Below are 13,679 nucleotides of genomic sequence, written 5' to 3' on the forward strand. Positions count from 1 at the left end.
GAGATTATCCAGTCCCTAGCTTAGTGTAATCCCCTAAATAAGAAAAGCGGTCAGTCTAGATTTTACTTGGATTCCTCTGGGCGGTTATAGAGTTTATTCAATCTCGTATGACATAGGCCATACTGAATGTACCAGGAGAAGAAAGTGTTCATTGTTCAGTGGTGGGATAGGGTAGCTGGCCAGGGAGACTGACAGCTGGCTGCCTGGGCTGGGGCTCACGGCTCCCTTGGTGGAGTTACCATGTCCCAAACTCTGTTCCTAAGCTTTACAGGTCAGAAATGCATGTGTGCACTGAAACTTGATCAATTTCATGTTAGTCACATTTATAAGCTGTGAGATATAAAATATAAGTACAAATTCATGTTAGCTAAATTCACAAGACACAAGATCCAGATGTATAAATAGACACTAACTAATGAATGCATTTCCGTCCATTCTTTCAGGTTTTGAGATGAGGCATGAGGATGAAGACCAGATTTCAGAGCAGGACATTTTTGAAGATTTGCCTGGAGCCTTATCAAAGTGTACTGCAGAGGATGATTGCTACCCTCATGATTGGGGGGAAGACAGTGAAAATGAAAACGAAGGTAAAGGGCAGTGGGGAAATCCATCCCAGGATCAGTGGGAAGAATGTTCTTCTGAAGAGGACTTAGAAAAACTCATCGATCATCAAGGCCTGTACCTTGCAGAGAAACCCTACAAGTGTGACACGTGCGTGAAACGGTTCAGCCGGAATTCGCAGTTAATCGCCCACCAGCGGATACACACAGGTGAGAGGCCCTACAAATGCCTTGAATGTGGGAAAAGCTTTAGTGACCGGTCCAACTTCAATACCCATCAGAGAATCCACACTGGAGAGAAGCCCTACAAATGCCTTGAATGTGGGAAAAGCTTTAGTGACCACTCCAATCTCATCGCCCACCAGAGAACGCACACGAGGGTAAAACCCTATAAATGTGGGGAATGTTGGGAAAGCTTCGCCCAGAGCTCAAACCTTCTGAAACATCAGAGAATCCACTTGGGAGGAAATCGTGATCACTGTGGTGAGCCTGGGAAAAACTCTGGCCAGAGCCCATCCTGTAGTGCTCACTGGAGGAACTCAACAGAGGAGACATCTCCAGAACAAACTCAAAGTGCCAGTAAGAACTTGAATTCCCCTGGACCGCAAAGCACCAACTCAGGGGATAAACTTTATCAGTGTTCCGAATGTGGAAGAAGCTTCTCCAAGAGTTCTGCCCTCATCAGTCACCAAAGAATCCACACGGGAGAGAAACCATATGGATGTGCTGAATGTGGGAAAAGCTTCAGTAAGAGCTCCACGCTGGCCAACCACCAGCGAACCCACACTGGGGAGAAGCCGTATGAGTGCACAGACTGTGGGAAATGCTTTGGGGAGCGTTCCAAGCTTATCACACACCAGAGGGTGCACACAGGAGAGAAGCCCTACAGATGCCTCGAGTGTGGGAAGTTCTTCCGTGACCGTTCCAACCTCATTACCCACCAGAGAATCCACACAGGAGAGAAGCCTTATAAGTGCAGAGAGTGTGGGAAATGCTTTAACCAGAGCTCCAGTCTTATTATTCACCAGAGAATCCACACCGGGGAGAAACCCTATAAGTGTACGGAGTGCGGCAAAGATTTCAACAACAGCTCCCACTTCAGTGCCCACAGGAGAACCCATGCAGGAGGGAAGGCGTCATAGGAGACAAAAGAGAGAAACATATATTTAAATCTCCCAAGATCCTAAGACGTATGCTAGAAAGAAACTGTCCCAATTTTTAAGCTTAGCGTGTACCTGGGGAACTTACCTTGGTACAATCCAAGTAATTCGGAAGTGAATTACAAATGCTAAGGATCCAGATTTGAAGGCACTTTTCTTAAGTGTAATGTGTTTTTTCTCCTGCAGAAAAACCCCACACAATCCTCAGGCTGCCCTTATATTTGCTGTCGTGTAAGAGCTTTATCAGTGTTTGAGCCAGACTAGTAACTGAGGGGATTAGAGGTAAATCAGTGGTCCTGAGCAGTGATTCTAGACCTTGCTGTGCCTTCACACCATCCACACGTACACATGCCCCTTCGGTGTACATTGGCAAATTCTCATACGTGGCCGTTTTCCGTTGGGGCGTAACCTCCTGGGAGAACTTTGAGACTCTCCAGTGATGGGGGCATAATTGAGAATCAGTGGCCTAGAGCAGGCTACCATGAGCTTATCAAAGGGTAGAAACAACAGTGACATCATTACTAGATCATTATTAATAATAGCAAAAGTAGCCAGCATCTATCGAGCTCTTCAGTAGGCTCTGTGCTAAGCACTTTGTATACATCATCTCATTTACTCCTCACAGCAGCCCCAGGAGGTATTAATATTTTCCCCATTTCCCAGAAGAGAGAAGTGACTTGCTTGGGTCACACATCTGAAAATGGCAGAGGCCGGATTCAACCAGCTCTGTCTCTAGGGCCTGAGGTTCTCTCACCGCTTCACTGAATCCCCTTTCACATTGGGGCAGGTAACTCAGGTGCCAAAGCACTTTGTAGACCACAATTTTCTGTTAAAAGTCCCTATGGATTCTGTTTTTAACAAATATGGACATTGAGAATCCCAAAACATTGAAGGACTGGGGATGTTCACAGTTGGCAATGTGCTTTGAGCGAGACTGAGCTCTCATCAAAGCACTTGATGTGAATTTCCATCTTCACAATAATATGGGTGACAGACAGAGGTGAGTTGAGATTGGGAACAATAATGTAGCCAAAGTGATGTTTCTTCCAATGAGATACAGTTTTGGCTAAGGAAATGGGGTTTTTAAGAATTTCCCTTTTTCTCAGGGGGTCAGCCCTGCTTCTTGTTAGACTTGGCTGGATCGTAGGTTGAACCTTAAGAAACCTGGCCTCGCTGGCCAGTGCTCACTCATCCCGGTGTGTTGGCCCCCTGGCCCTTTCCCTCCAGGCGCAGCAGAAGCTTTGCGCCAAGGCTGAGGCAGAAGGGGGGTGGAAGGAGCGGTGTGTGTGGAGTGCCGCGGCGGGGGCTTTGAAGGCTATTGCTTAGTCCAGGTTCATGGTGCACTCTTACTCTGAGCCTTCTCGGCCCAGGCCCACCCAGTGCTGTCTAAATGTTGGCTGTAAAGACCTGCCTCCAGCTCCGACAGGCTCAATCAGAAAGGTTCACACACGATGGTTTCCTAGTTCTCAGCGCTTTGGCCTCCAGGATTTCTCCTCAGGAGGGTTAAACAATGTTGGCCAGGGACTATGGTTTCCAAAGGATTTTAAAGGAGCATCCCTCTCCTGACATCCGCCTATGATACTGGGAATGCCGTTCATACCCTGGCTCGTTCATCAACTTGGGAAATTCTATTAGATAGTAGATGTGAGGGAACCTTGAAGAGTGGAGCTCTCTGCATGTGAAGCAGTCAGTGGGGAGATTGGCACCCCCACCGACGCATATCACTCCTTAGTCCCTTCCTCGGCTTCCCAAGAACCTGCTTACCTCGGATCACTGCCTGTCAACCCCTTCCCGGTTTACCTCTCCTGGCTCACCTTATCTCTGAGGAGCAGGGCCCGTGAGTGAGCCCTGGCTTTGAACCAGCAGGTGTCAGTAACTGCAACAGTAGGATGGTGGGTAGGGAACCACCTGAGCCAAGAGGAAGGATCCTGGAGGAAGGGAAGGGAGGTCCAGGGAAAGACCAAGTGGTGTGAAATTGCATGGCTTCAGGGTGGGGCTGGGACCATAACTTCTTAGCTCTATTGGGGTGTAAATGGGAGGTGAGGAGTATTAGGAGCTCAGATTGGAAGGGTGCGGGGGTGGGTCATGGAGGACCTTGTGGCTGCTGAGGGGGACGTGGTCAGATGCGCGTTGTTGAAACCTAATAGCTGAATGGAACCTGGCTATGCTGCAGTTAGGACAGCTTGTTGGGACACTGTTGCAATATTCCAGTTAAACGTGAGGGTCTGAACTAGAGCAGGGGTAACGTTGAAGAGGAGGGGATGATTTGAGAGGTGCCACAGGCAGAATTGAGGGCAGCGGAGGAAAGCCAGGATGCCTGGGTGGCTGGTGGAGCCTGCCGTCTTTCCGAACGGGGATCACAGGAGGAGGTGCAGATAGGGCAGGAGGGCAGAAGATCAGAAGTTTAATTTGGGGCATTTTGGTTAGGGACATCCAAGAGGCGATACGATACGCAGCAGGCATTTGGATATCGGGGCCTGAAGCTGGGGGGAGGTTAGGACTAGAGTTATCTGTATGCTTGGGAGTTACCTTCATGTTCAAGTCATAGAAAGGCTGGGCCCGGGACAGAACTGGAGAAGCACCACGTGTAGAGGAAGATGCCCCTCAGAGGAGATCTAGACTAACCCCCAGTCCCACCACCTCCCGCGCACTCCAGCCGACTTTCGGACACTGCCTCAATCGCTGCTGACACCGGCATTCTCAATGTAGTCCTGAATTTCCTGGAACCTTCCCTGTAGAAGCCAAGCTGAGCTCTGTGTAGAAGTGAGATAATGGCCCTCTCCCTTCCCAAGCATCACTCGTTCCCCTGCTCTTGGAAGTATGCTGGTGTCTCACGTTCTCAAGTGAACAGTTTTGATGTTTATTACCTATTGGTCCTTTCTCGTAACTCAGGTTCAGCCATGAAATCGAGGGTAGTGTGGGCCAGGAGAGAAAGTGGCCCAGGAGGACCTTCTCTCCTTGTGTACCTGACTCTTCCTTTGGAAGAAGTTCCCTTTCAGGTGGCTTCCATGTTTGGGGCCCGACCCATCACTCTGCCAGGGCACCCAGACATCCTCCGACAGGTCTTTGCTGCTCAAATAAACTGACATCTGGTTTGACACACCCCGAGCCTTGTTACCGTCAGTTTGCTCTTGGGAAGTAGATTCACTCTGCAGAATGGGCGGTTTCTCAGCCTGCGTGGCCACAGGTCAGACCCTGGTCATGGGAGACAGAAGCGGTACCTGCCTCCCTGGGAAGGTGTTTTGTGTGAGCTGCATCTCCTTCCTTGATTTCTGTACCCTCCACCCCAGGAAGGGCGTTGGCTCCTTGGAGGTGACTAAAGGGCACCACGAAGACTCTCATTCCACAGACCCCGCAGCAGGCAGCAGACCCTAAGGTAGCGGCAGGGAAAGGCAGGACCAGGCTGCTTTAGATACCCGTTTCTGTTCTTAGGCCTTGGCCCCAGCAGCTGAAGGCACGGTCCTGGCTGCCTCAGCTTTAACGTGTCCCCCAGCCCCCAGCCTGAAGGAGTGTCAGGCAACTCGGTCCTCCCGTGCTGGAAAATGTAGCAGCCAGGTCCCCTGGGTTCTCCCTGCCTCATCCTGTCTGGGGCCCGCAGTGGGGATGCCCCTCCACGTTCGGGCTGCGGAAAAGACTCCCTTTAGTCAGTCTGTGGAGAAGAGTGACACCCTTTGGGGCCGGGGGTGCGGAGGATTTGACGTCTGGGGTGCGTGTGGGTGGCGGGCGGTCTCGTCCCCCAGGCCGCCCTGGGTCTCTGTAGCCCAGCCTTGGGGCCCAGGCCTGCTTCTCCATTCGCTCCCTTCACTCCGTTCCATTTGCATGTTTACCGCTGTGTAGATGCTGATAACTTCCAGGTGGCCTGGCGGCCAGCCCTACTCGGGTCCCTCCAGGGCCCTCCAGCCCCGTGTCCACCTGCTGCTGTCTCCGGCCTCTTGGTCCACCGCTCAGCACGGGCGTTCACGTGCACACTTGGGCTCACAGAAAGCCGCCTCCGCGCACCCCCAGCAAGACGTGCATATCCAGACGTGGCCCCCCAGACACACGCTGTCCCTTCTAAGGGCGTTTTCCAGTTGGGCTGTGGTGGCCCAGCGGCCTAGGAAGTCTTTTTCTGAACAGACTCGGAATTAATCAAGTGAAACATCACCTGACCTCAATTTTGATCCCGCCTTTCCTTTGGATGTCCCTTAGCCTCCGCTTCTTAGCAGCAAACGCCCATCTTAAGCCCCTGTCACCGCCTACAAGAGGTTAGTTCTGCCTGTAGTGGGAGGTCAGGAAGGCTTTGCCGGCGAGGTGGGGTTCAGGCTGGGCTTTGGGGTCGAGGGTGACAGACGTTTGTCTTCTCCCCCCGCCCGTGGCTGGTTCTCTCTGCACACTCCCAACATCTGTATTACCACCACCTTATCTTTAGCACCACTTCCCCCCTCACTCTGGTTTTAGGCAAATCTGGAATTACTTCCAAATTCAGTTTTTGGGGGTGTCGAGTTTCTCACCTCACTGTGACTTCCCCCAGCCAGCCCTGTGGCAGAAAGATAACCTCATCTCCCTCTGGGGCCTTGCTCCCCTGGTCCTTGTCATGAACCCCAGTGACCCCAGCCTATGCTGCTGGGAGGGAAGGCAGAGAGCTCAAGAGCCCCTCTTCTTCTCAGCGTGCAGTCAGTTCTCCCACTTCTCAAGGCAGAGAGCTGCTTTGTCCTGGGAGCCACTAGGTTAAGTCAAGGCCAGAATCCAATGAGACCATTTTGCCGAAACTCACTAGGGATTGATTTTCTAGTCAGGGCATGGCTAGTGATTCTCTTTGCGTGTGAAGATGATTCTGATCTGGTCTGTCAATACATTGTGCTTCTTTCTATAGTCACGTTTATTTTTCACATTTTCATTGTAGGAAAATACCCCATCATCTTGCCATCCAGAGGGTGAGGGCCATGGGAGGGAAGATGAAGAAAACAGGTCTACTGCTAAGGCTGCTTCTGGATCAGCTTTATGGGACCATCTGAGCTCAAGCAGGAGAGGAGCCGCGGGCAGGGGTTGATGGAGCTGTGGTCACTGGAATCTCTTGAGAGTCACTGGGGGTCAGGGAGCCCTACTTTGGTGCCAGACGACCAGTGTGACACAGAGGGGAAAGGGCTCTTCTCCCTCCTTCTGCACAGAACACAGCTTGGCTTTAGTGCTTTGGGGAATTCATAGAGCACAGAGTCACTTCTGTGTAGTTAGAGGCGGTAGAGACCAGCAGGAGGTGGGTCGAGGGGCTGCTCTGGAGGCGGTGGTGAGGAGCTCTGCATGCAGACTGCCCCCAGGGTGCCAGGCCAGGAGCACCCTCTACGGACAGCACCCGGTAAGGGCTTGTTCAGGATCACATACGAAGTCCCTAACCCAACCCCACTCCTTGAAGTTGCCCAGAAATAGATGGAGGAGGTGAGGCTACCTGGGCTGAAGGTCACGCTAAACCCATCCGGCGTGTCCTGGTTGGAGGAAGAGAAAACACTGGTGTTATCTCAGGGACCTTTCTTGAGCAACTAATTTCTTAGACACTTGTGATTGATTTTCGTTCCCTGTTAGTGACTATGGCATTAAAATGGATTAAATTTTGGCCACTAGGAGGCTCAGAGATTTAAGGTCCAAGTCTGAAAACAGAACAGGCTCTTGATTTTCCATTTGTGCATCAACCCCTGCCTTCGTTTTATTTGGCTTTGTTTTCACTTCCCGATCCTTTATTATTTTCTTCTTCCTGTGATATTACGTACATCTCTTAAAACGAGTCAAATCCTATTTTGGGATGAAATGACCTGATAAATTAATAAATTATGTTAATTGAACTGCAAACCATAAAAAAGAACTTGTCTTGGGTTCTTCTGGCATCTTGCTGGTTACACTAAAAGCATGGAGCAAAGGAGGAGGGGAGAAATCCGGGGGACACAATGAGACCGTCAGGGAGGATTGGGGCCCAAGATCTCACGCCCCTTGTGGTGGACTGCCATCTTTCACTGTTTTCTGTGGCTCTTCAGCCATGAGTGGATGTATGCAACGCAGGAGTCTGCTTTTTGTCCATAACAGATGGCTCCTTGGTCTGCTGACCTTCTTCACACATCTGCTTTGCTGTGTGCCCCAGGATTTCTGTGCAGGGAAATCTGAGGTGTCTGGGACCTAAATAACGTAAGGGTGATGATGGATGAAAAGAAAGGAAGGCATTCCCAGAGGGCTGAATCTTATCTGATTCCCAGTTTGCTTCCTTGTTCAGGACCAGAGCTGACACACTTCATACTTTAGAAAGAGGGAAGAGCTGGAGGGTCTTTAGGGGGGTTCTTTCCCCTCCTTCCTCCACCCATTCCACTTCTGGTAATGTCCAGAAGACATTGTAGTTTAAGGTTGAGGTTTCCTTTGTAAACTTTTACTCTTTCATCCTGGTTGAACGGGGTATAGGCAATCCTTTGCCTTTTAGACTCTGTTATCCTTGAATTCTGATTGTGAATTAGAGAAAGAGAGTGATATTTCAGAGTTTGACGTGACTTTGATCAGAATCCACAGGAAAGTGTTTCTTCCTGTAGGAGTCAGAATGTCAAGTGTAGGTTGAGTAATGGTTGGAATGCATTGATGTTCTGTACATCTTGGGACAAAGATGAGACCTGGGAGAAAATGAGTCTTGGTCTCCCTGGAGGAGAAGTTCTAGCTCTTGTTTACAGGTTTTCATGGAACTTCTTTCCAGCAGTTGCTCCAACAGTGACCAGAGCCACAGGGCTCGCCTTCCTGAAGACAGGACAGAGGCCATAGATAACTCATTGTCATTCTCTTGCTGTTAGCAGGGCCCAGAGGTCAGTTACAAACGTTGGGGTCCACTAAGGCTGACCAGCCTACCGGGGCGGGGACAGGAACTCTTTTATCGATCTTGACAGAGAGCTGGCCAGGGCCGGCACGACTGAGAATGTACTACTAGGAGGGAAACCCTGCCTGAGGGGATGCCTGTGGACTGGGCCGGCTCTCTGTTGACCCCATGTCCACAGGCTGCTGGGTGCTCCTGTTGCCAGAAGTTCTAGGCTGAACCAGGAATCTGACTGGCAGGGCACCTGGTCCCCAGCTAAGCAGTGGGAATCACCAGGTGAGGTCCGGGCATCCTCGCGGTTGAAGTCTGAGGAGGAGGCGTGTGGGATCCGATGGTTACAAGGCTCAAGCAGCTTGAGGAGGGAGCCAGGTCAAGGTCAAAGGAAGGACTGAGGGTGGAGGGAGCAAGTCGGAAAGGATGGTGGGTGTATGGGGAGGGCAGAGAAACAGGGAAGAGGAGCAAAGGGGCAGGCAGGGGAGGAGGCAACCAAGACTGGGGGAGAGGGAGGGTAAGAGGTAGAAACGGGGGTGGGCTATCCTGGTGTCCAGTGAGTGAGGTGGGGGATGGGCAGGCAGAACTGAGCAGGGAGGAGCAGGAATTGCAGCAGGTGAGGGGGAGGGAAGCAGGGAAACGGGGGGCAGCTTCTTCATGGTTCCCCAAGTTAGAAATGGAGGGCTGGGCTGCTTGGGTCAATAAGCTCTATCCTTCCCCTGTTCCATCCTCCTGTGGTCCAGACTCCATAGTAACCGAGATCGAGCGTTCTCGGCTGCGCTGTCCTGTATGGTAGCCACCAGCTACACATGCTGTTGAGCCCTCCAAATGTGGCTAGTCTGAACTGAGATGTGTTGAGATGTGTAATATATACACCAGATTTTGAGTACTTATGTGAAAAAATGCAGTCTCTACTGGAGCCTGTGCTCTGCAACAAGAGAGGCCGCGATAGTGAGAGGCCCGCGCACCGCGATGAAGAGTGGCCCCCGCTTGCCGCAACTAGAGAAAGCCCTCGCACAGAAACGAAGACCCAACACAGCCATAAATAAATTAATTAATGAATTTTAAAAAATGCAGACTCTCTCAATATTTTTTATTTTGGCTATATCTTGAAATGATATTTAGGATATATTGGGTTAAATAAAATATATTATTAAAATTAATTTCACCTGTTTCTTTTTGCTTTTATATATGGCTACTAGAAAAATTTAAAGTGCTCGTGCAGCTTGCATTTGTGGCTTGCGCTATATTTCTATTACACAGCATGGTTCTAGGGCATTTGAACTAGAAAAGACCCCTGAAAGCCTCATTTTATAGGTGAGGAAATCAGATCCCAGAGGCTTGTACACGGTCACCAGGCAAATGTAGCAGCACTTGGACTAGGATCCAGGTTTGTTGATCCCCATCGGTGCGGGGTCTTCTCCATAAGGTCAGGCTGGTTAGGCACGGCCAGGCTTGTGCACAGGCATGAGGTCACCCCCCAGGTATCGCATGAGAAGCATGAAAGGCATACCTGTTGCCCCTATATCTACCTCTTTTGCAAGCCCAGGGCCTTAAATGGCCCCATTATTGCTCTTGTCAGGAAGGCCACTGAATGATGGGCCGTGTGCCCCAGATGAAAGCAGTAGCACACCTGACCTCCTCAGTGGGCTGTAACTGAGCAAAGCTGAGTCTGGATGCTGGGAACCGGGAAGAAGCTTCTGAAGCTGGAATAGGTTGAAGGAGAGAAGTCAAAGTCACAGTTCCAGCCTCTTTGTCACAACTCAGGTTTCAAAATCTTTTCGGAGTTTATCCCGTTGAAATCTACTCATGTGAAGATTTCAAGGGAAGTTGTTATGCTCATTTTCCAGGTAAGGACCCTGAGGCTCAGAACAGAAACTTGTCCAGAAGTCTCCGATCCAATGAACAAAGAGGTAGAATAACAGATGCCTTTCAAGCAGGCTTCCTCATGTTGCTTCAGTGCTCTCTCTACTTAATGGCCAAAAGCCAGGTGGCTAGGATACAGGGCATTAAAAGGAAGGCCACTGGCCGCTGGTGCGCGCCTTTCCCACTCCCTTGGCCCCAGTGAAGATAAAGACTCTTGGGTATTTCCAGCAGGGACTTTCAAATGCTGAGTCACTCTTGGTCTCTGTGGGATTCTGGGATGTGGGAGGGGATTTCATTGGCTGCTCCACATACACAGGACCAAAGTCGACCCAATGCTGCCCATCCCAGAGTGCCGGCTGACACGACTCAGTTCTCCTGTTCCTCGCCCTCCGCTGTGTGTGCTTCTGAGGCGGCTACTGCCCCACAGCCTCCCCTGGGCCTCCTCTCGCTGCCCACAGAATAGAAATAACCACAGCTGAATTCTCTGAGGCTAAAGTGCCCAGGGTCAGGGCCACCTCTGCCAGGCCCCTTCTCCCATCGCTGATTTTACTGATCAACCTCTCTACGCCCTGGGCGGCTGCTGCTTCCTTGAGCCAACCTCTTTGGACATCTGCTCTCCCCCGACCTGTCCATCCAGTGCTTTAGAAATCCTGCTCCGCACTGACCAAGCCCTAGGGCCTCCACCTCCTCCTCACCTAGCCCTTGTTGCACCGCCGGCCTTGTGGAAGCCCGCCGTTCTCAGAGGACCCTGCACCCTCAGCCCCCTCAGGCAGGCTGCTCGCCTGCTCGCGGAGTTCCTCTTGCTGGGGAGGTAGGGCTGCTGTCCTCCTCATTCCTTGCTGCTGCCTCCAGATCATCACTTCTGTTTCTCCCTTGTGCATGTGACCGATCACTGAGAACGAATAGCTCTAAAGGCTCACATTTGTCCAGTACCCAAGAGCCAGGCTAAGGACCGTGGGTGATGTAATTTCAGCTTCATCACAACTCCAGGAGATCATGTTATCATGCCTGTTTGGGGGCCAGAGGCAAATTCACAACTTGCCTTGGGTCACACACACAACTAGTTAAATGGGAAAGTCCAGAGTCCAAATCCAGTAGTTTGGCTCCAAGGCCTGCACTCTTAACCTTGTGGTCCTTTGAAGCTTGCTCCTTTGATGTGAATCCCGTTCGCCTGGATCACCTGGTAGCCTCTCCCTGCCTGTGCCAGCCCCACCCCCTGGACATGCTCCCACACTCACTGAAGACTCCCTCCTCTGCCTGGCGTCTTCCTCTGCAGCCCAACTCTTGCCATCGCCCTGGGTGACTCAAACATCCCCAGGAGGGCCACGCAGGCTTTGACTTCACGGCCGCCTCTGCCACGCCAGCTCAGCCACATTTGTCCTTGAACCCACCACCTCTGATGTCATCAATCCGACTTATCGGGGCACTAAGCTCTCTCCTGAGCTCCAGGTGTGCATACCTCATTGCTTGGCCTCTGCTCTGGGCCGCTTCCCCCAAGCTTGCTCCGCAGCCTCCACCCCTTTCTTTTTCATCCCAGGAAAGAGTATCATCATCCATCCAGCTGCTCAGGCCAGACGTCTGAGAGTCACCCTTGAATCTTCTCTCTCCTTTGCCTCTATAACCAATCACTGAGTCTTGTGAATAAATCTCCAAAAGATATCTTGAATTCACCCATTTCTCTCCACTCCCATTGCTACTGCCTTCGTCCTGGCTACCATCACCCCCGCCTGGTTGACTGCTAACCTGCTGTCTTCTAAGCTGCACTCCTACTTCTGCTCTTGGCCCTCTTCAACCCAAGCTCCAGAAGTTGCATGTTTTTTTCTTACATTGTAAATCAGGTCACGTGACCCTGCTTCCCATTACAGGTGCATGATTTGCACTTGCTTTCTCTCCCACACTATTCCCCCTGCTTTCTCATACTTCAGCCACTTTGGCCTCCTCTCCATTTCTGCAACAGATGAGCCCTTTCCAACCTCTGCACATGCTGTCCCCACTTTTTGGACTGCTTTTCCCTGCATTCATCACGTGAATTCTAACACCCACTAAAAAAAAAAAAAAAAAAAAAAATGTCACAGAAAGACAGTCCCTAACTCTTACCCCACTTTTCCTCATGACCCTCATCCCAGTCTTATTACATGTTTATTTCTGGTTGCCTCCCCTTCCTAAGAGTACTGCAATTTTTGTTTAGGTAACTAGTTCCTCCCATGAAGCCCACATGCCTCAGGGCTCCCCCTACTCCCACTTCCAGGCTCAAGCCTGCTCTATCGGAAGGTAATCCCATCCTCCTCGTCCCGTTCTCTATCTAGGAACACAATCAACCCATCAGTGATGCCATTCCCTTGATGACAGGGAATGAATGGATGATCAGGAACGGATGACCCAATTTGTGGCAACGAGATGAACTGGCAGGTTGCTGGGGGTGGGACTAGAAAATTAGTTTCTGAACTTTACTACCTTGGGACCAGGCCGCCTGGAGCCCCAACCGTACACAGAGCCTAGCTGAAGGAATCCAGCAAGAGAAATGGAGCTGGAGGTGCTGGCTGAGCCAACGCCCACTCAGGCCCCAGACTCTGTGATGTGAGCCAGTACAAGTTCTTGTTAAGTTAGTTTGAGTGGGGTTTCCTCTTCCTTGCAGCTGAGAGAAATACACCTCAGGACCTTTGGTCTCTAGTACGTTCTTTCCTCGATCCATCACCTCCTTCCTGTTTTCATGTCCCTTTCTACCCAGCTTAAGTGCCATAGTTCAGAATTTCAACTATTCTTACCCATAGTCTTGCAGTTCTTCCCTCTGTCTTTTGTTACATCTGCCTGACATCATCTCAGTCATCTAAGAATCCAGTAATGCCACCTCTCTATTAACTGCGTTCATGCTATTGACTTTTGCTGGAAGAAAAACCCATTATCAGAACAATTGGTACCATAATAAATTCATGGTCGATTAGGTCCTAAACAATGTTCAACAATCATGCTATGAGGTTGTCAGTGGCAGCAGTATGATGATAAAACATTTTATAATCGAAACATCCAATAAAGGGGAATGTGATACAAATTACTGTATGAGCAGGCAACAGAAAACCAAGCAGTCATTTACAATGTGAAAAAAATACATATACACAATGAATATAAAAATTCCTACAACAAATTTTTAACCCACAAGAGTAATATTACAAAAGTGTGGGCCCAAAAGCACTCTGACCACGTTACCACGTTACCATGGTAATATCCAGGTGCTAGAATTATATCTATTTTGCAGATAACATATTGGTACTAATTAACATTAGCATATTA

The 13,679-nt window shown here is 50.3% G+C and overlaps 1 protein-coding gene across 9 annotated transcripts in view; it reads left to right on the forward strand.

Annotated features, from left to right (window-relative positions):
- The window catches only part of ZSCAN20 (zinc finger and SCAN domain containing 20), a 28,491-nt gene extending 23,283 nt beyond the window's left edge, over positions 1 to 5,208 (forward strand). For all 9 annotated transcript variants that reach the window (XM_068539460.1, XM_068539455.1, XM_068539457.1 and 6 more), the window contains one exon: positions 444 to 5,208. In XM_068539460.1, the coding sequence (XP_068395561.1) occupies positions 444 to 1,702 (1,259 nt within the window). In that variant the 3' untranslated portion in view covers positions 1,703 to 5,208. The remainder of the gene's footprint in view (positions 1 to 443) is intronic.
- The last annotated feature ends 8,471 nt before the right edge of the window (positions 5,209 to 13,679 follow it).

This window comes from Eschrichtius robustus, chromosome 3 (genome assembly GCF_028021215.1).
Source record: "Eschrichtius robustus isolate mEscRob2 chromosome 3, mEscRob2.pri, whole genome shotgun sequence".
Taxonomy (NCBI): Eukaryota; Metazoa; Chordata; class Mammalia; order Artiodactyla; family Eschrichtiidae; genus Eschrichtius; species Eschrichtius robustus.